Here is a 26,017-nt window from a genome sequence, read left to right on the forward strand (position 1 = left end):
GATGTATCTATGATCTGCTCCAAAGTTGTTCATCTTGCTGTACTTGTTTCCAAGGGAAAATTCCATGAAAGTGTCACGCTGGCTTGCATACAGCTGCTATGCCCCCACCAGATGTTTCTGCTGACCTCAAAGTATGTGCTTTGAAAACTGAATGGATGCATGTATTTCACATTTCAACCCTTCCTAGTTAGCAAAACTTTTTGTTCAAATTCAGAGAGTTCTGAGAAATGGATAAAAAATCTCAAGTATAATAAATCCATTAGCATGCATTTTCACCCTGTAAAGACAGGACCTTTAATCCTCCTTTAAATATTAATTTAGGGCACATTTTATTTATTAAATCTACCATACGAATAACATTGTATTACCCTTTAATTTCATCAGGAAATGTAGTTATTGAATGTTTTATTAAAGTCTTGTTTTTTTCAGTAGCTGCTATATTTTTTCAAGGCAAGTTGTGCAAGGCCTAACAATAACATAAAAACAATTAAAGCTAAAGAGGAATGATGAATGTATTAGGATGTTAGGTAACTATCAGTATTAAAAAGTTTAACAAGCACAAATGACATTTTTGTATGTCAGGTTCTTTTTGCCATTTTTGTAATATATCAGTACAATAGTCACATGCTGTCAAATAGATAACAAACAAGTGTAAGTGGTCATACACACTGATGCACATTAGTTTTTCAGTTCCTATCAATCACATTCAACAAGAACATCAAGATAGCTGAAGAGCCTGACCCTACTTTTGCAAGCTGATTGATGCACACAGCTGCTAACTCAAGACACTGCTCTGGGTGGATGCAAGATCGTGCTGGTGGATCACTTTACAGGAGGCATCCTTTGTTAGGAAAATGTGGACTAATTACAAGTGGAAACTGCTCACTCATGAGGTTAAACTACCCAGGAACCAACTAGATTATACTACTTGCTCCCAGACCTTGTATAAGAGTGTTTCCTCAAAGCAAAATCAGTAATTGTGAAATAGCTTCCTTCAAGCATTTACAGCTTATTTAAATACAGATTATTCCCTTAGGGCTTATAAAATATCTTCTATCTGCAGATTAGAATTTTAATGAATAAATAAAATGGTATGCCAGAAATTTGCATGTATTCTAATCCTTGTTTAGTCTGTGGTTTTGTTTCACTAACACTTTATTGTGGAATGAAATGGCAGAGTAATTTTGGTTGTTATTAAAATACTGTACATAAACAAGAAAAGTCAGAATAAGGCATTCTCAATGCAAGCTTGAACAATGTACATTTTCATGCCCATTGGAACCACCATTTCAATTTCTTCTCAGAAGTAGTGGAATGTTTTTTTGTGGTTTTTTTTCTTTTTTTTTGCATGTAAATCCCCAAATACTTTTTCAATTTTACAGATAAAAAACATTATTTCATACATCAGTTTTAAAAGCATTGGTTTGGTATTTCCTTCCATTTTGTCTGCTGAAGGACTATGAACCTGGAAGGAAACAGTTCAAAGAAACTCACAACATAGATAAGACACCTACTTCCATAAAACCAAACAAAATAGCATTTTGTTTCAAATGCCACCTAGGAACACTAGATAGATGAAGTATACACATTATGGTAGGTAGTTAATAATCCCCATGTTTTCACCTGCTGATATTACTGCAAATTACACTGCTTCCATGACATGCCTAATGGAACAGTTTACTATTTTCATAAGCAGTCACATGCACTGAAGGTAGGATCATCAGGCGGGGCCTGTGGCACCCCGAAGCAGAACCAGAGAGGCCAAGCTTGCTAATCTCTCTCGCTGGATGACAAGGTAGCTGGTGTATGAAATGACATCTCCGCCGACACGAGCGAGCACCATCGACCTAAGGCATTTCTCCAGGAGCCGCCGCTGTCGCCTCCTGCGTGGGCCTGTCCGTGTCGGCGGGCTGGCTGTCGCGGCCGGGCGCCGGGCTGGGGCCGGCCTTGTGGCCCTCGTGGGCGCTGTGGCTGCTGGCGCTGCCGAGGCGTGTGGAGGCCACCACGGCTTTCACTGCGGCCTGGGAGAGAGGGGACCAAGCAAACATTCCTTAGGGAATGCGGCCTGTGGGCACGCAGCACTGCTCCGACAGCAGCAACTGCGTTCAGTCTTCTTGGGAATGTCGGCTTTGGATGCCTGCCTGGGCCTGGGTGGATTTAGAAGGCCACCTGGCATACTGGGTTGAGGTTTAAAATTGCTGCTTTCACAAGGTTACAGGTTGGGTGACATGAACTTTTTTTTCAGCTATACCTGCTGGTTTTTTGTTTCTTTTGGGTTTTTTTTGTTTGGAATGGGTTTGTTTTTGTTTTTGTTTTTGTTTTTTTAGAAATTACTTCAGGTGTCCTGCACTGAAGTCTCACGGCAAAAAAGAAAGTCATCATCTTCTGTCATAATAATAAAAACCACCAGTACTACCACTGATTATTCCATGAAAATTTCACAAAGGAACACAATATCTTTCACTATTGCACTGTTGCAATTCCAAGCGCAATGTTGCAGAGCAGATGGGCACCTTCCTAAGTATAGGCATATGAAAATACACACTAGGAGGAGGATTTCATATCACACGTAATATCAAAAAATGAAGACACACATGAAGACAGTTATATTAGCCCTTGCCTTGAACAGTTTTATTGCCTGAAAAAAACCAGACATACAGAGGTGAGGGAAATAAATGCTAATTTCTGTGCGCGACAGCTCAAGCTATTTTTGACTTGGCAGCTTTTGCTTAGACATCAAAGCAGGTCTGCAGGAAGAGATGAAGAACATAGCAAGTTTTGTGGATTCTTTGGAGAGGTAATCACACACACACACACACACACACACACACACACACAAAAGAAACAAACAAAAAGCTCCCTCAAAGAAATGAAAAGGAAAAAAAAGATTTTAATGAAAAGCAGATAACATAAACATTGTAAATAAAAAAGAATCAGCTACAACAGATTATGAAGAAATACTATAAGGCATAAACCAAAGAAATGGGCAAGAATTTTGAGAGAATAGACCTCTTAAAGGAAAAATCACAGACATCCACATTGGTGGTGAGAGGACATTGGAAAACTGATCACAAATAGAACAAGCCACTTAGTGATACTATAATATCTAAAGGCACTTTCAATTTAGTGTCGCAAGCAGTGCTGGATGTTTATGAAACAAATTCAACACAGCCTATGAGCAACCAAATCCCGACTGAGACCTTTAGAGTTACTCTTTAAAATTTGTCTTTACATAAAGAAAGTCTGCTGATGGACTTTTATGTTGGGAAAGAGAAATGAATTACCTATTATTCTTACTAACAAGACAACAGCCAAAGCATGTATTCACTACTTTGATGTCTGCTTTGATTTTATTTTTTTGACCAGGAGTTAACTGTCAAAAAATTTATTGTTTCTTTTACAGATATATTTGTGGAAAATTATTAACTCTACAAGAACTGCTAACTTCAATCAATCCTCTTAATAATTGCAGATCTGGTAATTTAATCTTTAACAGAGAAGCACTGAAGAAATAATCTTATAAAAAGTGATAGTTTGTAATCACAAAAGAATAAATTGATTTAGTGTAGGGGTCTAAATAAAATGAGCTTCAAAAATATCTCTGGTGTAAAAAATATAAAGAAAAACAAAATCAAAATGTCAATGTGAATTATACCTATAATCTCTGAGAACTTTGTAAATGACAAAACAAATTTCTTTGCCCTGTAGAAATTCTCTGCTACAGTTATCTACTAAAAAAAATAGCAAAGCCAAAGTTAAGGCTCAGTTTTTTTGTGAATGGATTTTTCTATGGAATTTACTAAAGCTCTCAGTTAAGTTGCTTTTACTCTAAATCCCCAGGGCTAGAAGGGCAGCTTCACTGTAGCTGTTGCTAACAATTCCTATACTGAGATATCCCTGGAATTATCTCCTGATCAGATGAAAATCTTTAAAAACTAAATAATGGATTAGGAGAAAAGAAAGTTTCCTGATACTATGTCAGTCAGGTGCCCAGTTGCCTGCTATTTGCACCTAAAGACATTTCCCTGCTTCTTCCCATGGCAGATATGTGGACAGGTAAAGGAGCATCCTGGGGATATTTATGGATCTACACATCTGAAATGCTGACTCAAATTCATGCAGAAGGATAGCTTAAACCTCCTGCTTCGTGTTGACAGGTATAGGTGGGTTAGGGATCAAAATATTCTTTAATAGACTAACTTTCTTCTAGACGGATGGATGCTCATTAAAACATGACTCAGTATGCCATTCTTTCTGGCCAGTATTCTAAGAATGCACCAGCAATACAGGACAGATGGATGGACAAAAGCAAAAAAAGAAGAAGGGAAGAAAAGATGGAAAGTAAGGACTTTGTGAAAGGTTTGTACATCCTCAGCGGTCCTATCTGTGTAGATAGAGTTTTCAATCAACTTCACCCATTTTTATTTGTTTTGGCTTTGGTCATTGACCAAATCAACTTAAAACTTCTTCAGTCTTCGTCAGACATCTTAAATAAAAAGCTTCCATAACACCATGGAATATTGTCCTCAAAAATGTGCAAGGTTTCTGCAAGGGTACTTGTCGTGGTTTGACATTGACAGGAAGTAGGGGGTTTTTTTTTGGAGATGCTGTGGTCACTAATAGGTGTTCAGATTTTAATATTGGCACCTGGTTTAGCCACTGAAGTTCGGACATGCCTCTGAGAATACACAGGGGTTAAAAACCAATTTAATTGCATGCTTTCATAGCCAGAACAGAGACTATGAGCAGAGACTTGCCTTAAGTTTACGCCGGGCATTGAATTCTTGAAGTTTCTTTTGTGCGTTGTCCATATGTGCAAAGTTTATTGCCTTCCCTGTGACCCATGGGTGCTGCAAAGCCTGTAGAGTGGTGAGGCGTTTCTTCGGGTCTAAAACAATCAACTTTTTAACCTGCATCACAAGCAAGAAATAAAAAAGACTGTCAACCTTATTCTTCATTCAGATTTACCTAGTTTTGCATTTGGGGGCTCTGGCCTTGGTTTGGAGAGCATCTTAGGTGAGACACTCTAAGAAACCAACAAGAGTTTTCATTTGTGTCTTTGCAAGTATTTTGCTTCTGGCATTTCTTGGTCCTCCATAAATAACATCTGATTAAAACGGCCACTAAGGGGGAAGAAAGAAGAGCAAGTATCAACTGGTTACCAACATATTAAGGGTATGTACCAATGCAGCTGACCTGTATCTGTCATAGGCTCTTTCATGTCTGACTTGTCACAAAAACCCTAAGAGGTTCTCAAAGTCTCTGAGAAGTCTCTCTCTCTACTTCAGGATTTGGACAGGTGTTAAACTGGATTAGAAGGTTTAAATTGTGCCCATGCTTGTACCATTGTAAAAATTTCCTTTGTGCTGTGTATGACAGGCAGTCCCTGTCATACACAGCACAAAGGAAATTTTTCTTTCAGTCACTGAAAGACTTCATGTACATATTAAAAAAAGCATTGCACAAGTCTTTCTGTCTTAGCCCACTCTGGAACTAATGCTGTTTACACCATTCCTTCTATCACCACAGCCAGAAAACCTGGACTTCTACAAACATGACAGTAGGGTACTTTTGGGAAAAGGCACTGCAAACATACCCTTGGGACTGGAGATGGTCCTGCTGGATACAAAGTGTGTCCAGTCAACTGACATTCCATGAGTTTTATTGTATCTCTGGACAAGTGGAGTTTTAAAAAAAAAGAAGAAAGGTGAGGATGGAGTAACAAAGTACACAGATGGCACTCTGCAGAGCCACACTTACCCAGCTCTCCTGACTGCAGACCCTCTTGGAGCAGTGCAAGTGATGGCATAGGGCTCCACTGCTCCTATGTGCCCAAGGGTGAGGGAAATCTTGCTTTAGGGTTGCCTGAAATCTCACTACAAATACCTTTAAAGTTGCTGCCCTGAAGTGCATGCAGGAGAACAGGCATTGTGGTGAATATTGGTTGTGTCTCCAAGGAAGTCTTTGAGTTAAGGAAATCCCTTCAACTGAACACTGAACTACCCACAGCATGGGTTTTGAGAGTCATGGTCATCATTGTTATCTACAATTTCCTATGCAATTGGAAAAATGTTCAAAAGTTTACCTGCAGACTGCTGTTTATCTGGCATCAAATGATTTTTTTTTTTGGCCTTAGAAAAATTTCACATCTCATAAAACACCAAAAAAGTACTTTGAAATTCTACAGTCCTTCCATTTGAAATATCCTGAAGTACTTCACTAACACCAATGACGTAGTATTTTGTGACACAGTTTATATATGTGTATATGGAACAGAGCACTTGTGTTTTCAGTGCTTATGAAATAACTGAATTATGCAAGTTATTATTGACAAAAGTCAGACTCAAGCATACCTATCTTTGCAGATCAGTGCCTCCTGGATCCAAATTACTTTATCCAGTAATAAAAGAATAGAGTGCAGATAGCATGCCAGCCCTTGCATTTTGCTAATGGAGCATGTTTAAAAGTAGTCAGTCTTTCCTCACCTACCAAAAAAGAAAACTTTAACGGACAGAAAAAATATGTCAGAAAAAGCAGTGGGAGGAAAGTTTCATTCCATTTTATATTCTTCCCCAAAATGCAGGCTTGAAAACTGCACAAAAAGAAGGGCTTGTTTCTACATTGCCCTCAAGATGTTTGCCCGGAAAAGATGAATGGTGAAAGACTTCAGAGCTGGAAGGAAAGGCAGGCATACACGAACACTGTGACAGCTGCCAACAATCTATGGCTTGCTTCACAGAAGGACCTGAATATCCATGTTCTGAGTGCAAATTACAGCACTGGACTAACAGGGTAGATTAACAGCACCATAATGTAGCAAAGACAAGAGGAAACAATTATGAACAATTAATTAGCCAATTAATCTGCCCCCACCCCAAAATGGACTCTTTCTCGTGGCAGAAATACTAAATACTCCAGTCTCATTTTTGCTTTACTTACTAAATCCTTGGCATTCAGAGACACATCATCCCACCAGGGGGACACAAAGTCATATTCACAGCTCAGGATTCTCTTAAACATATACTGATCTCCCCTTTCATCATAAAATGGTTCAAAGCCACAAAGTCTGAAAGGATAAAAAAGAAATTAATTAATCAAAGTTTAATTAGTCTTGGGTTGTTAGAAACAGTTCATGGTAGTATTTTTCTCTACTTTGTGTTCTGTAGATCACTTTGGGAAACGATTCCTGGATGTACTCATGAACTCCTAATTCTACATTGCAGAGAGAAATGTGGTCATAAGTATTCTTAAACACTGGGAAAGGTTTTGCTAACTGTAATTTTTCTATTTTCATATGTTTAATATAGGATTATTAATATAGGATTATAGAGCATTTATCAGAATCCCTGTAACTCTTGCCAGAGGAATAGGAATTAGCTGAGGAAACCCACCTTACGCATGAAGTTAAAGTTTTTATATATCCAGTTAGGAATTATTTTTAGACATGCTCATCCCTGTACTTTTTTCCATCCTATCAGCCACAATATGTAAAAACCTTTGTTAAGTTTTCATGATCAGGCCTCATCTTTACTTAGGTAACCTACATACAATCTAGAAGTCTTGTGATCTCACTAATGACTGCATTTATAAATACAGTGAATAATACAGATCCCAGCAGAGATCCACACTGCTGGCCTCAGGGAAAGCAGACTCATAGATGTGGTTTCCATTTGTATAATGTCCTTTTTTTTTATCGCTTCACTGCACTTTAATCATGCCTGCACACATAATCAGATTTTTTAAAGGTGAATTTCCTATTCAGCCAGTATGTGATCTGAGCTTAACAGAGAAAGGCTATCTCCTCCTCTGCTTCCAGAAAATGCAACAGGCAGTAAGATGATGAGAGGAAAACAACAGCAGATCATAATGATCAAGACAGCAACAAATCTAGAAAAGCCTTACATTTAACTTGTTTTTGTATTTTTAAACACAATGTGCTTACTGTTCTGAAAAAGGAGGCTGAGGTTCAAGGAAGAAATGTGGTTTTGGGAGTGGTGCATAACCGTGGGTGGAACAGCTGCATCACATTCCACTGCTGAAGAGGAGAAACACCTCACTGCAAGCACATTCTGGGCACATTATTTTTCCAGGTCTGGCAGAAGTGTATTAAAACACATGGATCCAGCCTCCAAAGCTTGTGCTTCAATAGGTGGTGGCCAGGCAGAACCCCTCTGCAACTCCCCTCCTGTTTGCTGCCTCTCCCATCACCATTTCTGGGTTGGCAGCAGGTCCCTGCTGTCCCCATGGAACACCCCTGAGCAGCTCCCCTCACTGGCTCAGCCCAAACTACCTTTTGGATCTGGCTAACCTATGACAGTAAGAACCTGCTAAAGCCTTGCTGTGACTGTGCTGGAAGCCTCCTAAGTGAGCTTTCTGTTTTCACTGTAACTCACTACTATCACCTGTTGCTTTCCTAGCAACAATTTCAATAGATACACTTCTACTTAAAAATCCACTTCAGCAGAGAGTACTTTTTTTTTTTTTTTTGCTACATGCCAGAATAGATGAGTAAATCTAGAGGTGTGGTTTCAAATTAGATCAATTGAATCAGTGCAAAACCTAGTGCGGCTCCTCTTGATTTTATTTTATTTTGAAATAACATTTTATTCTTGTGATTCACTTTAAATCAGTTACCTACAAATAAAGGAAAAGTCAATGTAAGCAGCTTAAAAAACAACTAAAAAAGACCAGATGGGGTTTTATGTCCTTTTAAGTAACTTAGTAAAATAACACCTTTAATTAAATCCATGCAATTTTAACTGCAGGCAAAGACTTTGTATTTTTTGATCACTGTCTTCATCTCAAACACACAGAAGGATTTCTACCTGCTCTAGGAATAGAAAAAGGACAGCTCCTCTTGACTTTTAGAACTATACATGTGGCTTCCCTTAAATTATGGTAGTTACCATCAATAGGTCTTAATATAATTTGCCTCAGGAAAAATTGTTCTGTCAAAATATGTGTCAGTTTTTTTTGATCAAATGTAAGTCTACTTTGATTAATGGCAAGATACAGTTTTTGCAGATCCTCTGTAACATGGTTTTTAACTCTTATATCCACTTCATTTTGGGGGAACATACAGGAATGTTGGGGATTTTTTTGTCTTTATGTAAGTGGGTTTCCTTTACTGAACTATGAGATTGAGACATGAAACATTGTCCTCTGGGCTCCAGGATTAATGACTTAGTAATTTTACATGTACCTTTCTGGTCTCAGTTTCTAATGCATCAGACATATTGATCCACAAAGCTTTACACACAATAGAAGAGTTTTAAATGTGGAGTACTGTTAAAGCTAAATGGAAGAGACAGCCAGGTGGATTTTTACGTCTTGTTCCTGTAGATCAAATTGGATTTTGAGGTGGGAGTAGGACAGAATTAGAAGGAGGAAAAATGGAAGAGTATCTATAGTCATGCAGCCCCATCCAGGGCAGGAACTCACACACTTACATTTACACTCACACACTTGTATTTACACACATGCAGAGGTTTAGTGTGGCCTGCATCTAGAAAGTGACATGCCAGATATTTAGATAGAACTGTTTGGAGTTTGTTGGAGCTTGCTTACCCTTGAAAGATAGTGAAAATAGTTCTGCTTAAGAAAGGCTCTTAGTTTGAAGTGCAATAACTTCATTAGGCCTTGAGTAACTAGAAAAGGCCATAACTTAATCTAGGTGGCTTTGTGAAAGGAAAACAAAAGTTACCTCTCCAGTCTTAGGGACCACCTTGCTGGCAAGTTTCACATCTCTCTGTCATGAGTGGAAATCTTAGAAGTGACAAGAAATGAGCACCTGGCAGGCAATATCTGAGATGTGATCTTCAACACAAAGTCTGGATCTTAAACCAGACCATGACACAAAGATACACACATTTAAAAGGAGCAGATAACAAAATGGGAAATAGGGATATTGTAGCCTATTGTTTCCAGGTACCCAAAAGGGGACCTTTGAATTATTTGAGGCTTATGTGCAGAAGAAAAGATGAATGTTTTCTGACATTACTATCAAAGTGTATATATATTCTTACATGGACTTTTAGTATAAACACTAGAGAATATATTTTTTTCTTTGCAAAAGATAAAAATAACTGTGTTATTCCACACTATACTTGCTGGACAGAGAAATTAGTAGGGGAAGTATAATGGCTCACATGTATAAAATCCTCCATATCTTTAAGTTACATGTATAAAATGTCATTTTCTTCCCACAAAAGGCATTCTAGAAGTATTGTGTATTACTACATGAGCTGTCTAAATATTGTCATTGCCAAGGGTCTAAATTAAGTCTCATAATTATTCTCCCATAAAGAAGGGAGTCAATACCTCATATGCAATTTTCCTTCTCAATAATCTTCCTTTGAAAGATCAATCAATACAATAAATTAATTGTAATTCTTACCAATTGAATCATGACTAACCACAATAAGACTTAGACACAAATGCCTACTTAAACACAAGTGCTTGGAACTTTTGTTCTATACTCGTTCACATTAGTAGCATGATTCTGCACATGTCTGGCTGCTGTTCAGGAAGAAGTGTTAAAGTTATCAAATATTTAGACTGTGTTTTGCCATGTTCCTTTAGGATTTGACTTACTTCAGTAAGGTTAGGAATATAATAATTAAAGTTCAGAATCTTGTCTTTTCCAATGCCACAGCTCATATTGTAATGATATCCCGTGGATGCTGGAAAGTGAACTTCTCTCTATCAACATTTGCACTTACAGGATGTAGGTGATAATTCCCAGGGACCACATGTCCACCTCAGGGCCATAGGCACATCCCCGTAGTATCTCTGGTGCTGCAGAGGACAAAACACTTGTCAGTAACACAACAGTTGAGTGAAGAAATAATAGCCACAAAATCAATTAAAGTCCATGCACAGTTGTGCCTTTCACAAAAAATTAGGACTGCCCATTTAAGCCCTGAATTAGACAAATGATTCCCTTCACTGAATACAAAACAAGAGAAGTCATGTCCCATCAGAGCCAGAATGAAATGAGAAGTGTACTTTGGTTTCAAATTGTATTTTATGTTTGTGGAAGGAACCACAGAAAGCTACAGGAGCACTGGAGCTGCAATGTGACCAATAACGTGGTGCTTTAACTTAAGTATTTTACTTAGGGTTTTTATAAATACATCAACAACAAAAATGGGGCCAATGAAAATCTCCATCCTTGACTGGATGCACAGACAAACACTGGAACCAAGAATGAGGAAAAGGCTCAGATGCCTTCTTTGCCTCAGACCTCAACAGTAAGGCCTGATTATCCTCAGGGAACCAGCCCCAGCTGGCAGACAGGGACAGAGAGCAGAACAGACCCTGTGCAGTCCAGCAGGAGGGAGGCAGTGACCTGCTGAGCCACTGAGACTCTCACAAGAATCCCACCAGGTGGGATTCATCCAAGGGTGCTGAGGGAGCTAGAGAAGGAGTTTGCCAAGCTGCTCTGCCTCACTGATCATCAATCCTATCTAACTGGGAAGGTCCCAGATGATTTGGAGGTTGGCTAATGTGATGTCCATCCACAAAAGGGCAGGAAAATAGATGCAGGGAAGTACAGGCCTGTGAGCCAGACCGTGGTGCCAGGGAAGATGATGGAGAAGATCATTTTGGATGCAATCACACGGCAAATACAGTGCAGGGGATCAGGCACAGCCAGCAGGGGTTTGGGAATGGCACATCCTGCCTGGCCAACCTGATCTCCTTTCATGAGCAGGTGATCCATCTGGTGGTTGAGGAGAGGGCTGTGGATATTGTCTATAAGGACTCTAGTAAAGCCTTTGGCACCATCTCCCACAGCATTCTCCTGGAGAAACTGGCTGCTCATGGCTTGGACAGCTGCGGTGTCTGGGTGAAAAACTGTCTGGACACCTGGACCCTGGGAATGGTGATGAATGGAGTTACATCCAGCTGGTGGCTGGGAGTTCCCCAGGGTCCAGTGCTGGGACCAGTCCTGTTTTGCATCTTTATCCTGGTCTGGATGAGGAGATCAAGGGTATCCCTCAGTCAGTTTGCAAAGGACATCAAGTCAGGTGGGGACTTGGAAAGCTGTACAGAGGGATGTGGAAAGGCTGGATCCCTGAGATAAAGCCAGTGGCATGAGTTTCAATGAGATTGAATGTCAGCCCTGCCTTGGAACACAATAACCTCTTTCAGTGCTACAGGCTGGGGGCAGAGCTGCTGGAAAACTGCTCAGCAGGAAAGGACCTGGGTGTGCTGGTTACAGTGGCTTAACAAGATCCAGCTGTGCCCAGGTGGTCAAGAAGGCTGAGGACATCCTGGCCTGTGTCAACAACAGTGGGGCAGTGACCATTCCCCCTGTACTGGGCGCCAGTGAGGTCACACATCAAATGTTGTGTCCAGTTTGGGGCCCCTTACAAGCAGGAGGGCCTTGAGGGGCTGGAGCCTATCCAGAGAAGAGCAAAGAAACTGGTGAAGGTATAGAGAAAAAATGCAAAGAAGAGCAGCTGAAGGAAGTGTGAGTGTTCAGCTTGGAGAAGAGGAGGCTCAGGGAGTCTCTGCAGCCACCTGGGTGGAGGTTGTAGTGGGGTGAGAGTTGGCTTCCACTCCCACATAACCATGATAGGTCAAGAGAAAATGGCTCAAGCTTCACTAGGGCAAGTTCAGGTTGGACATTAAGCAGGATTTTCTCACAGAAAGGGTTAAACATTGAAAGAGGCTGCCAAGGGAGATGGTACAGTCATCATCCCTGGATATGTTCGAGAAAAAACTGGGTGTGGCCCTTAGTGAGCATGGTGGCATGCAGTCAAAGCTGGGACGATTTAACAATCTTGGAAGCCTTTCCAACCTTAATGGTTCTATGAGACTATTTACTTGGCACTTTATTTAGGCTTTATTTTTGATGTTCTGTTTTAATGGGAAGGAAAACCAGACCATTTCAGGCAGTTGGTTCTGTTGCTGTGAGGAGCAGATGGAAAGGCCAGGCAGTTTTGGGGGATTCCAGCTCTGTAGCAGTAAAGAGGAGTCAATGTCTGCCTAAGCAGCTTGACAGGCACAGACTTAGGACCCTGGTCCCACTGGATCTGTGAGGCACATGGGATGACTGCCACATTTCTGGAGCACAGTGGGCTGGCTGTACCTATGAACATCAATGCAATCTCTTCCCTTCCCACACTACACTTGCACAGCCATGAACAGAAGGGCTTTTAGTATTTTTTTAAGATTTCCAGAAGTTTGCTTTAGGTGAATGGATTTGTCTGACACATTTGTGTTAGTTTAGATGTTGCCTGTAACAGACTGATCATGAATCACTGCTTTGCACTGGCTTGATTTTTTGTGCTACTCTCAGAAATCACTCATGCTCCTCTTGTTAAGTTCATTGAAGGCACAGTGTTGCAGCAAATAAAGTTCTCTGCAATCATCTTCTTGCCTTCAGTCCTCTGCATCAATCTGTACATCCCAAGGACTATAGTTTGTCAAGTCTTGATGCCAAAGTGTTCAGAATCCAGTATGTGTTTTTGCTGCTGTGTCCTTTCTGGAGAAGCTGCTGATAGATGGGTGGGCAGGATGTGGGAGCTGGCAGCCCAGAACCATCAATTATTCATAGTTTAATTTGGCATTTAAACAGTATTTCTCCTGGGTTTCCTCCAATTCTGGAAAGTAATGCTTGAGTGTTTTCCGGTCACCAGGACTTCTGCACAGTTAGTTAACTTGAATTGTAAATCAAGGATTGCTATAGGCATGTAACTATAGGCATAAAGCTCCTTTCTTCCCTTCCCTGCAGAAATATTCTGCCTCAATCCTTCCTACCCAGTCAACATAACTCTGAGAGCTCTTCTACAGGAATAAGCCTTATCCTGTTTTTACAGTATACAAAGATGGGCATAAAAGCACTAAGAACTAACTATGGATGTGTGGCATTGGTACTGTAATTGTCACAAGAGAAGACAACCAGAACATTAACAGCTAATATGTGAAACACAGTTTTATGAAACTAACTGGACTGGAGTTAGGTGCTCCTCTGAAGCAGACTTGGCCTGTGTGTGTGCTTTGCAGGCAATGTCATACAAAGTAATGGACAGTGACAATGTCACCTGAATTGCATTATCAGCTGTTCTACGAGGTAACAGAGTGATGTCACCATCTTCTGCAGTGTCCTCTTGCCTTTGAATCTACAGTCATACAAGCAAATATAAATAACAAAACAACATACCACAGTACCCTGGAGTTCCACAAACTGTCTTCATGGTCACATGATCTTCCACAATCTTGGAAAGTCCAAAGTCAGCTGTTAAGATGGTTTGGGAATATTAATGTTCTTACTCCCTGTAATAGTGTGGGGTTGTATGTTGTATATGCAATTCAATAAACATTTATACGTTAAATGAATGGTATTGACATTTCCATAGATAAGCATTGATTTAGTGAATCTACTCATGCCGCAATCCAGAGGCAAAGTATGCTGTACAAATGAGTATTCCTGGTTCTTGTTTGACTGAAATGTAGCTTGTATTTTATTCTGAAAACTGCACAAAGCCAGCGCAGTGGGAGGCCTAAGGGCATACAAGCAGAGATTCAAAAATATATTCTAGGTATATATTCAGTGAGTAATCCAATAAAATTATCAGAACTATTTTGGGTTGTTTTTTTAGTCAAGGGTCAAAGTCTGCAGTCTCCGCAAGACAAAATCTCAGCAGTATTTTGATAGAAGGCTTTTAGAGGCATAAAGATGGTGACAGAAGAAGTATTGATCATCCTTTCTCCAATGTTCCACATGAATTACTATTCACAGAGTGAGGGCCTTTGTGACAATACACACTGTACTTGCACAACTTCTTCATAAAAGTAACAAAAATTGAAGCTTTCACAACTCTTTTTTCATCAAAAATAAACTGAGCTTATTCAAATTGACTTATTCTAAGGTGATGAAAATCACCTTTGTCTTAAAAGTGCAAAATAAAGGATTTGATTTTGTTTTGTAAGACTGAATATAAAAGTGAATGTTCTAACTCTAACTCGAGATCAGTATAAAAATAGGTCACTTTTTCCTAAATGGCTATCCTTTTTGCATTATAATTTATCTAATTAGAAATACAGTTTACTTTTATAAACACAGCCACTCATTGTAAATTGGATTTCAATTTAAACAGGGCAACAACCTTACCAGGAAGATGAAGAATCATGGCATTTAGGAAATGTTTCAAAAGCCCTACACACTGTGGATGGTGCTGCATTTAATTATCAAGTTTAGAGCCTTTCCAGGAAAGATTAGAAGTAGGAAAAGACATGAACTACCATCACCCTGAGAACCAAGATGTTCCTAGAAATTTATACAAAATTGCTTGAGGCCACTTCATGCAAATTTGGATCCAGAAAACCATTATGATCACCAGCCTGATGAATGTGGAAACACTCACTCCTAAGAGAGCACCAGGTGGTATTTTAAAACTCAGAAGGGTTGCACAGATGCTCCTTGTTGCTCAAGCAAAAAACTAGGCATGCCCAACATTTTTGGAGGTCATACCCTTTGGAAGTGTCTGCCATCTACAGCAGAATTGGCACAACACATTCCTGATCAGGAGGGCCTTGCTCCTCCTTGCCCCCTCTTTGGGGCTGACCATACTTCAGAGAGTTTCCCTGTGCTCATGGCAAAGATCTCTGCATGTCCCTCAAACCTGCCCTCAAAACAGAAGCCAGCCTTGCTCAGTTTGCCTTCTGCCCCTTATCAGCACATTTTTATTTTCACACCAGTGTATCTTTCCTCTTAAGGTACTAGTTTAAAAGAAAAAAGGGGGCATAGAAGTGGTGCACAGACCTTTATGCTGTTCTCATGATTCTTCTTGTTCCCAGTGCTTTGATCTCTGCCACGTTCCACACAATTTTGGCAATGAATTATCTAAGCAAGCATCTAGTTTTGCATTGGTTTTGAAACCATCATTAACAGCTGTGCTGCTGAAGTAACATGCTGTTCATTAAGCACTGGCTTCAAATAGGGTGATCGTGAGGTGCACGTACTCCAAACATCAGTTAGCACACACTACTGATGCAAAGGCATCAGGGAAGCAGACATTTAATGCTGCTCACCAATTTTTAATGGTGCATCTGGTGCTGGTGTTGCATAGAGTAGATTTTCTGGCTTCAGGTCTCGATGCACGATCCCATTTGCATGCAGATACTAAGAAAGAGAAAGTCAAAGCACATAAGTGAGAATGGTCAAGCATGAGTTGACATCTTTCTAATTCTCTATAGCAGCAGATTAATATTTTCTCTGTGTGTGACACAGAGTTACTTCACTAATTTTCAGCAGCTCTTTTCTCTGCAAACTTGCTCAGCATAAGATCCTTGGATTCATATTGTAATCTGTAACGAATAGGAAAATAAAATTTGGGAAGCCAAAGATAACATCATGTTCATTTGGGAACAAAAACATGTCAGAAAGTATCCTTGAATTTTAATACAGCAGTAGCTCCAAGGAAGCAATCTGATAGATGATGAGATGCCAAAGTCTGGCTCAGATGAAGGTAGTTCCTGCACATTATAACATTCTCAGAGATAGGAAAATGGCCACATAACTATTAAACAATTAAAAAGACATGTTTGAGTAGAAACGATGCAGTAGGTGTCCTGGGTCAACTACAATGCTTGGGGTCCCTTGGTGCAGATTTTCTACAAGTTTTAAAACCACTCGACTGGAAAATTCCAAAAATCCATCTGTCTTGCCAAAGGACATGCAAATCCACTCACTGTTGAATTCCTGCCACACACTAATGGAAAGAAAAATTTCTAGAACATATGGCTTCCACTTATAATGCTATGGACAGAAACAGAAAAAATATAATATACAATATACTGATAGACAAAATGGATAAACTAGTCGGAGAAAATCTGTATTTCTTGTTGATAAAATATTCACACAAAACTCTGAAGTCTTAGAAGAGAATTGCTGAAGGGTAGAATCACATTATCTTATTCAGAAGTCTCCTGCTATACATTTTAGTAGCATCTCTCTCAGCTGTGTTTTCACTACCAAAAAACCCTAGTCTCTGTCTATATTTATCCAGGAAATGACAAATGGTTGACTATTCACCTAGACAATACAGCTATAGTAATGTACACTTGAGTTAGCATCTGAGGTGAATTCTTGACTGTGTATCTCCCATAAATTGCCAGTGATTAAACAACATTATGAAGGAATACATTGCTCTGTCCTTGGGCATTGTTTTAGTGACACTGTGTGTTTTTCACAAGTGTTTTTTCTCACAGTGCAATAAGTGTTCTTTATTGACTTTCTCTGCAATCCTAAAGCCACAGGATTTGTCATGATGTGGCTTTTAGAGATCAGCCAAAGACACTCACCTTACTTCACAGTGAAATTTAAGTGTTTGTTCCAGCTGTTTTCCACAGTGAGGTAACTAATCAATTATCCAAGGTAAATACAGCCAACAACATATGGAAACTGATGGATAGTACACTGCTACATCATTTATCATTTAATGCAGCCACATCTGCATGCCTGTAAGGAATCATGTCCACCCTCCATAAAAATATATCTTCATCATGCCAGACATAACTATAGCAAAGATGCTCCCTCAGCATAGCAGTGATGTGTTTGACCTGCAGACGTGACACCAAAAGCCATCAGACTGGAGTGGACAGAAAAAGATGCCTGAACTGATCTGCGTTCATGTGCTGAAAATCAGTTGAGCCGCCTCTAAGGAGTGAGAAGGATCAAACATTTCATGATCACTTCATGGAAAACAGACACTGCCAATTCATCTGCACAAAAAATCCTTGACCAAATTTATGCAGAGGAATGTTCCAGCCAAGTTTGCAGTCTTTTAGCAGATCCTTTTTACCACGTGCCCATAATCCTAAAAGCATTTTATGCTGTGAGGCTGAAAACATAGAAATTTTCTTTTCTTTCCAGAAACACATTTTTGTGGGAAGGAATTTTGGGAAAAACTTTAGGAGAAGCTGTTCAACTTTTCCTCCCTTTTAAGTCATAAAATGGTTTGTGGGGCTCCTTCTCAGACACAGAACCATCTGCTAACCACTCCTGTGCCTGATGACTGACTGACTTTTTAACTAATTGGACTTGGAGTTCAAACTGGGTTTTTTTGTTACAAACTTACGAAACCCCAAGTAGGAAAATTTTTTTTCCCCAGTCCAGACCACCATTTGCATAAAACTTACACATAGGAGTGCCCAACAAATGAAAATTGCCTCAATAACTTAACCCATGCCTTTCAAATTGTAACTGCAGTAATCTGAGCTCTCTCTCTCATGTGCATTTCCACTATAAGACAGGTGCTCTATTACTACAGGTGCTCATTTATATGTTATGTCTCTTAATGACTAAGTTATATGATCAAATGGGAGGATCTGGACCCAGGTATCATGCCAGAACTCACTTTACAAGCCTAGGTATTACTGAATTACATCACTTTTCCCACATAAAAGATATAGATAAAACTTGGAAAAGACTTTATGTCTGTGGCTGGATGTAGATTGTAAATGCATAGCACTGCAGAACAGTTTAACGGGGCATGCACATTAAAATGTGATCATGATGTGGTACTCTCACTGTAGCTAAAATATTCAGCTTTCACTTTCTTCAGATTTTCAGTAGAGAATGCCAGCCAATAAAAAATCACAAAGACTTCTCAGGTAATCTGGGAGAAAAGTTTTATAACAAAATTGAGTAGCACAGTCTTATTACTCTTGGATAAACTTTGAGGTCAGACTCATAATGACACTAGGTTGTGCTGAGTTTGATATACAGGTGCTTCTCTGCAGGACCTGCTTAAAATGAAGACAGCCTTCATCTCAGCCTTTACTCCCGGGGTACACAACAGAAATTCATGACTGAGCAACTTCCATGACTCTAACTATGACTGCAACAGAAAGACTTTTTTTCTTTCCCTCTAAGCCTTTTTTCCAAAAAGCTCTCACTCTGATGCATGAAACTTTCTTTTGGTCTTTGTTTTGTTGTGTAATAATTCAGGCATCTATCTAACTTGAAAGATTTTATGACAAAAGGACAAATGTAAACTGCTTAAAACTCTGGCCCTATCCCTTAATTTTATTTATGGCATCCATTACACAGAACTGTAGAAAAGTAGGGCTGTAATGAACCTGGATGATCTATTCCTCTCTATGCTCCTTGGCAGCATCAATTACACCTACAACAGTTGTTTGTTCAATTTATTCCTGCAGACCTCTGCTATTAGTGACTTTAGAATTTCCCCAAGCAATTTATTACAGGGCTGTGCTTTTCTGACTGTTACAAAGTACTTCCCTGCAACTCACCTGAATTTTGACAAGAGCAGATGAAGCCCATTGCTTTGTTTCCTATGTATGGAAGAGGCAGAAAGTAGATTATCTCCTTGTTTTGCAAGAGCCTTTTGAATGCCTGTCATCATGTACACAATCATTCTTCTCTCAGATTGCAGGACTTTTGTTTGGTCAGTCTTTTCTAGACCATTTTGTGGTCATTCTTGTTTTCTCCTACAGGAAAGTGTCAACTTCCACTAATGTGTTGAAAATGCCAAAATGCATTCCAGTAGTTGTGGCCTGACATTTCGTAAATTTCATAAAATGTATTAATAAATGTATTTGTCATTTATCTCCAACATATACCACTACTGTCTGCCTGTTGATTCAGTGTAACCTTCAAGCCCTTTTTCTTTTTTTTTTTCCACTGCCTTGATTGAACAAAAAGGACATTAAATTCTAGCAATATTATTTTATTCCTAATCCTACTCTGCAACATATTTGCAGCTTTCTCCAATTTTATGGTGTACAGAATTTTTGTAAGTGGATCTTCAATTCTATCATATGAGGTTAGCAATAAAAAATACTAAAAAAGCAGAGCAGGCAAGGCTTCTCCTGAACTTCTACTTTTGCTCTTCTGATACACATTCTCTCAGTAGAGACAACCAGTCTCTAATCAGCTTAAAGCCACATAACCTTGATAATATTTCAGTAATTTATTGTAAAACTGTCACATGAGTCAAGTACTGAAAGATTTATTTATGTCCAGATTGATTTGGCATGGCTTGATCTGAACAAAATCCTGCCTTCCTGGTGTCCTCAATGCCTTGTTATTCCCCAGGTGCCCCATATTCTCTTCTTCATTATTTACTTCAAATTTCTGGGGGAGTGAAGCTAATTCCTTCCTTCTTCCTCTGGAAGTGAGTACTGAATATATCGGCTTCACTGCCCAGCCGATATTGGATGTTAGCGTTATCTATTTTACATCTATACATCTATTTTAGTGTTATCTATTACATCTATCTTAAAAATCTTGCTCTTTAAAGATTGTACCATGCAGATCACTGGGTGCAAAGAATTTTAAAAAATATCTAAATTATTTGAATACATTCTGAAGCTAATTTTTAGTAATTTTTCTTATTGTAGGCTCATCCTTTACAGCTTATTCACTGCTATTAAATGTGCTAGTCATCTGAGTATAGCTCAACATTTAAGGAAACTAGCAGGAAAAAAAAAGAGAGAAACAGTGCTTCCTTCTTCTAGTCATCTTTCAATAGGTCTCCTTCACTTTTAGCACTTCTTATGGGGATGATCGAACTTGCTACCCCTCTTCTTTCATTCTCATTTTCTGCCTTGGCCTTCCTGGCTTCAGCCTTTGAATTCCTGCTGTTATTCAAACCCAGGCATGAAGACCCTGACCTGTTCTCTGCTTCCACCTGTGTCAGTGTTTAACTCCAGGATGGGCTCTTTCTGAGCAGTGACCTTCATTCAAGGACTGATGACGGCAGATTTCTGTGTGCATTAGCAGTGGGGAGAAGTCTGTTGTCTGATGTGGCAGGTGCAGTGGTTTCATTACAGCAATTTCTGCCCAGGATGCTGATAATGTGACAGCCATGATCATGAATACCAGATTCACTCATGTTTTCAAAAGGAAAATTTCTACCAGTTTCATTGCTGGATAGAATATATTTAGCACTTGCATGTTGAATTTATTACAAAACCAGGACAGTAGGGTTTTAAACGAAAGCCAGCATTGGACATTTTCTGCTATAAATGCAGTCATTACATGCATAAGGAACTGAAATCAGGGACTTCTTTTGCTCTGTTTTCAGGAATGTCTAGACTTGTAATTAAGCTTTTTCTGTGGCCCTCACAAGAGCTGCACAAAAGAGTGTCATTGCATAATGAAAGCTACTGCACAGTAATTTGGTTTGATTACAGCCATATACTGTTTGAATAAGGCATGGTTAATTGATGCTGATTTTGCATCAGTTAAGAGGGAGCTTAAATAAACTTTCAATAAACTAGAAGAATATTGGGGGAAAAAAATCCTGTTTTCTAGTCCTAGGAAGGTGAGTCAGCTCACCTTGTACAGGTAGAATGGGAAAGCCAGTCTCCATCTATGTGGTGTCTAAAATCACCATTCAGCACAGACCTTACAGAGCACAGAGAAACATTAAAAATGCATCACTGAAAGTGTACCTGGAAATCTACATTCCATGTTGGTGCAGACTTTGGAAAACAAGACACATGCAGCTTGGGGGAATCGAGAGATAACTAAAATGTTATAGTTAATGAGGACCTCTGCACTATTACAACCTCATGCATGTATTAGCCAATTTGCAATTCACAGGTCAACAAGTGCACAGAAGTTACAGATTGATAAAAGGATATGGTATGCGACCTGGAGCTACTGTAGGCTTATCCTAGGGCAAACCAGGCAGTTCTTCTGCATCTCAGTTTCTACATTTCTGAAACTGTTGAGGCATATAAGCTGCACAGATGTCAGAGTGAAAAGTGCAAAGGGAATGGGGACACATAATAATTTGTTTTTGAAATGGTGCTGCTACCAGTGAAATCCATGTAAAATTCCCCTACTTCAAATTTTTCAGACTTTATTTAAAATATGTATAGTAATATGACAGCCTGTTCCTGTTCCATTTATCCCTTAGGCAGCACATAACTTTAAATGCAGAACAAGACCTGAAATCCTACATGCTTTGGCTTTGGAAATTGGATCGTTTTATTTGTGCTGATTATAGGAAAGTGCATTTATCTAACTCTGTTGCTTACATGGTAAAAAAATTGTTTAGGTTTAAGTTTTTTCTGTACAAAATAGAACACAAGAATAGAAATATTTTTGAATATACAGGATTGTTTTAAGAGGTCTTGCATAGGTATATTTAGAAATATATATATATATTCTATATATATTATTATATATATAGAATATAGTTAGAATTCCTGCTTAAAAAGCTTTAAAAAAAAGTCACCAAATAAAAACCCACCATCCATGGTAATTTCAGAACCCAGCTCCACATGCATCAGCAAAGCTTCAGTAATAAAATGTGAGATCAAGTTACAGTTACACACACATCAATATCTCCTCTTTGCCACCTTTCTTTTCTGGTAGTCATACTGGTTTTGAGACTGAGTGAACAGAGGTCCACTTCATCACCACAACAGATGAAACCACTATCAATTTATTTTCTAGACATATTATTTCAGCAAGTTATGGAATTCAGTGTCCGGATAACAACAAAACAGAGATCTAGAAAGGTCACAAATAATGAAAGTTCCTTCCAAACAGAGGAGATGTTGCAGATTGCAGCTTGCAGAAATTTGATTCTTTGCACTTGTCTTCCTTTTACTGGTTGCTCTGGGAAATAGGAGTATGCCATTATGTTTGCTACTTGAGAAACTGACTTCCAAACATTTTCATAAAATATCCATTAACCTAGTCAGATTTATTTAACTGAACATTGTTTTAGTGGAACAACGAATATCTGCCTTTGTACGCAGCATAAGTATGCACTAACACAACTAATTTGATTTATAATTTCAGATAATAAATCTTTGTATTATGAAAAAGAATGAAGAAATGCATCAGCATAGATTAATAAATCCAAATCTCATTATTTTCTTTGCTGATCTACGATATTCAGAGTTATGAGATAGGTCAGAAAGGAGGTTTTAAATTAAGCAGTGGGCTATATAAAATTTCAACTGCATTCCCCACAATTAATTTTCTTTTACATTTGGAAGCATTTTTATTTTTTTGAACATTCTAGCTTTTAGGAGAGTGAAGCAGCCTTAGGGATGATGACACTACACCAGGTGTGGTGACAGCAAACCATGTACAGTAATTTCTGTACAATCTGACATATGTAGGAGATGGTAACACACACACCTTCCCACACAACTCCCAAACGAGTGGGCTTTGTGCAGAGAGCTGTCTGCAGTGGCATGAAATTCTCCTCTTAAGCTGTAAGTAGGCCACAGCATCAGAGTAGCTAGAAGAGCTTTGCTATAGTGGTTTTTTCTCTACATGCATCCAGAAGAGCCGCCCACCTGCAGAATTCAGGGAAGAATTAACATACATTTACCATGTTGCTCACCCAGCCACTCTGCCGAATTTTCTTTTTTTGTTGTTTTGGGGTGTTTTTGTTGTTGTTGTTTGTTTGGGTTTTCAGGTTGTTTTTTTTTGGTTGGTTGGTTGGTTGGTTTGTTGGTGTTTTTAGGGTTTTTTCTGTTCTGCATGTACAGAATACAAAGATGATGTGTCTTCTCCTGCAATTGCCAGACCCCTCATGTAGGAAAATCTTCCCACTGCAGTCTCCACACAGACTGGGCATCCTCCCAGTACGTGCCCCTCTCCAGTTTCAGATGGAAAAGGTGAAGAATATATTTTGTTTTGGCAAAACGCAGTCGTTTATGGTGAAATTCAAAAGAGTCATTGTAATAGATGCAGGGTAATGCCACAAAATTGCAGTGGGCAGAGCTGAACAGCTGACTCGATCTGTCAGAGCTGCTGAGGTACAGTACACTCCTTCATGAGGTGCAAAAAAACCTCAGGAGTGTTAAACTCCCCCCAAAACAGCACCCTTCTTAAAACAAAAGCCAAAACCTGGCAGTGCAATTCTTCCTTGGTACAAGCATCTATTTCATCTACAGTTTTATTCAGTTCACAGAACCTCTCTGCTCAATTTGCTTAACTCAACGAAGCTCTTACAACCAACCCTCCACAGTGTGCTGAGGTTTTATGGTTTGTACAGAGGTCAGAAGACAAAAAGCATCACAATCACATTGCATTCTACCACTTTGCTGTGCTCACTGTCTTCACCATCTTTTACTTTATTGACCACAGACACTTTATAAACAAACAAACAAACAAACAAATCCCTAATAAGCAAGAGTTTTTAATTAACTTCAAGACATGAAAAAAATTTAAATAGCATGAGATGGAATTATTCAAAACTAACCTACAAAAAAAAACTCTCAAAAACTTTGTAAATACACGAATGTTTCTTTCTAAAGTAATGCAACTACAGCAAATTTGAAAGGAAGCAGGGAGAAATTTTATAAAATTGAGTTTCTACCTTTTAGCCAATGGCATAAATCTACAGAAAGGCTTTTATCATTCTGCTATCCCTATATAGAATGCAATATTCAGCAAGATCACTGCAATTCTAGCAAATTTAAAACTTAAGCAGATTCTCTATTCTGACCAGGTTATTGAAAAGCAAGCACTGTTTTTGCAAGCCAGTAATGTCTTTGGTTTTGCCTCTGGGAAATTGAAAAACATACAAATGAGAACCAATCTAGAATAGATCTAAAGCTGCTGTCAGTGATATCTGGTGCTAGGTCAGGTCCCGGTAATGAAATAATCAGAGAGACATTTAGCTAATGGAAAACTATTTCTGGCAGCATTAGGTTTCACTGACCACAGGGATTCACAAGCCACAGCTCCAGGATACTGTAACAGGGCCATAATACAATACCCTAACTGGCCACAGGTGCATGTCTGTTCATTCTGAACCAACATATTTTAGTTTTCTTGCAAGAAACTGATTTTTTTGGATTCCAATCAAAGCACTAAATTTCATTTTGATTATTTTTTCTCCTTTTTTTAAGAGGGATTTTTCATAAAGTAATGTAGATCTTAAATGGGTAAGCTAGTCTTTAGTATGTCCTCTTGAACAAGCAGATTTTGTTCTGCCTGTACTGTACACTACAAAACTAAGCCATGTCAGGAAGTGCTCCTGGGTGCCAGTACTCAATCGTCTACATTGTTCAAATGTTTGGAAAAGTCCTGGGTAAATTAGCAATGATCAAAACAACACCCTGTTTCTCAAGTGAAAGGGTATTCCCACCAGGCAATTTGAATCTGGCCATTATTTTGACGGCTAGCGCTGGCACAATTTAATGGCATGGATATTGTCTGTAAAAAGCCAGCTGTCATTGCTGACACTGGATAACTGTTTTGGTAGAGTCAGACTTAAATTGTTTCAAAGGTGAAATTTCAGTGTAATAAACCAAAGAGGATGAAATTTCTCTTGTCCATCCATGAAACTCTCATTCCAAAATATGCATTTTAAAAAAGTGTGTAATTTTTAATGCATCATTTTATCTATGGGATATTCATAATCCTGCATTTGAATTCTTCTTTATGCATAAATAACACACAGATGTTGTTTTGTGTTATATTATACTGCTTAGCTTGAATGGTCAAGTTTGGCCTATATTGGCATCACTTGTTAAGCCTAATATTGACCACACATTTAAGCTGCATAAACCATATTATTAAAAAAAGAATAATCTTCTTTTACTTCTGTTACAGACTTTTTACAAAATGTAATTTTAAACAGCTTAGCCCTCAAGGAGTACATGCATGGAAGAGTCTCCACTCATTCATTTCCTAAATGTGAGCCCTTGGCCTGTGCAATACAAATGCAACATCAGTCTTTGAGGTGCCATTACATTAAACCACAGTGGTGATGGGGCAAACTGAGACTGATCTCAGCCTCACAGAACTGTGACACATGCACTCTCCTATTCTTAAATCGGGAAGGAAAATAAAATATCATTTCTGTTAGTAGCACCACACCTCAGGCATCTCCTTGCTTGAGGTACACCTTGCAGGCTAGACCTGTAAACTATCCCCAGCTTTCATGTTTTTGCAACACAAACTTTACACTCAAAGTGAGAGAAAAAGTCTGTTATGCTCTGTCATGGGGACTCAGTGAAAAAACCCAAACAACTTCATGGACAGTTACTTAGGATCCCA

At 39.0% G+C, this 26,017-nt stretch overlaps 1 protein-coding gene across 2 annotated transcripts in view; it reads right to left on the reverse strand.

Moving 5' to 3' along the window:
• Positions 1-304: 304 nt before the first annotated feature.
• Positions 305-26,017, reverse strand: part of CAMK4 (calcium/calmodulin dependent protein kinase IV) — a 137,051-nt gene continuing 111,338 nt past the window's right edge. Inside the window, exons 6-11 of one of the 2 annotated variants that reach the window (XM_054283265.1) lie at positions 16,042-16,132; positions 14,171-14,245; positions 10,722-10,797; positions 6,940-7,066; positions 4,758-4,910; positions 305-2,021 (exon numbers count right to left, since the gene is read on the reverse strand). In XM_054283265.1, coding sequence (XP_054139240.1) covers positions 1,848-2,021; positions 4,758-4,910; positions 6,940-7,066; positions 10,722-10,797; positions 14,171-14,245; positions 16,042-16,132 — 696 coding nt within the window. In that variant the 3' untranslated portion in view covers positions 305-1,847. The remainder of the gene's footprint in view (positions 2,022-4,757; positions 4,911-6,939; positions 7,067-10,721; positions 10,798-14,170; positions 14,246-16,041; positions 16,133-26,017) is intronic. The other variant, XM_054283275.1, reaches the window with a different exon arrangement.

Source organism: Melozone crissalis, unplaced genomic scaffold (assembly GCF_028551555.1).
Source record: "Melozone crissalis strain CALT ecotype California unplaced genomic scaffold, PUWL_Pcris_2 ptg000005l_1, whole genome shotgun sequence".
Lineage (NCBI taxonomy): Eukaryota > Metazoa > Chordata > Aves > Passeriformes > Passerellidae > Melozone > Melozone crissalis.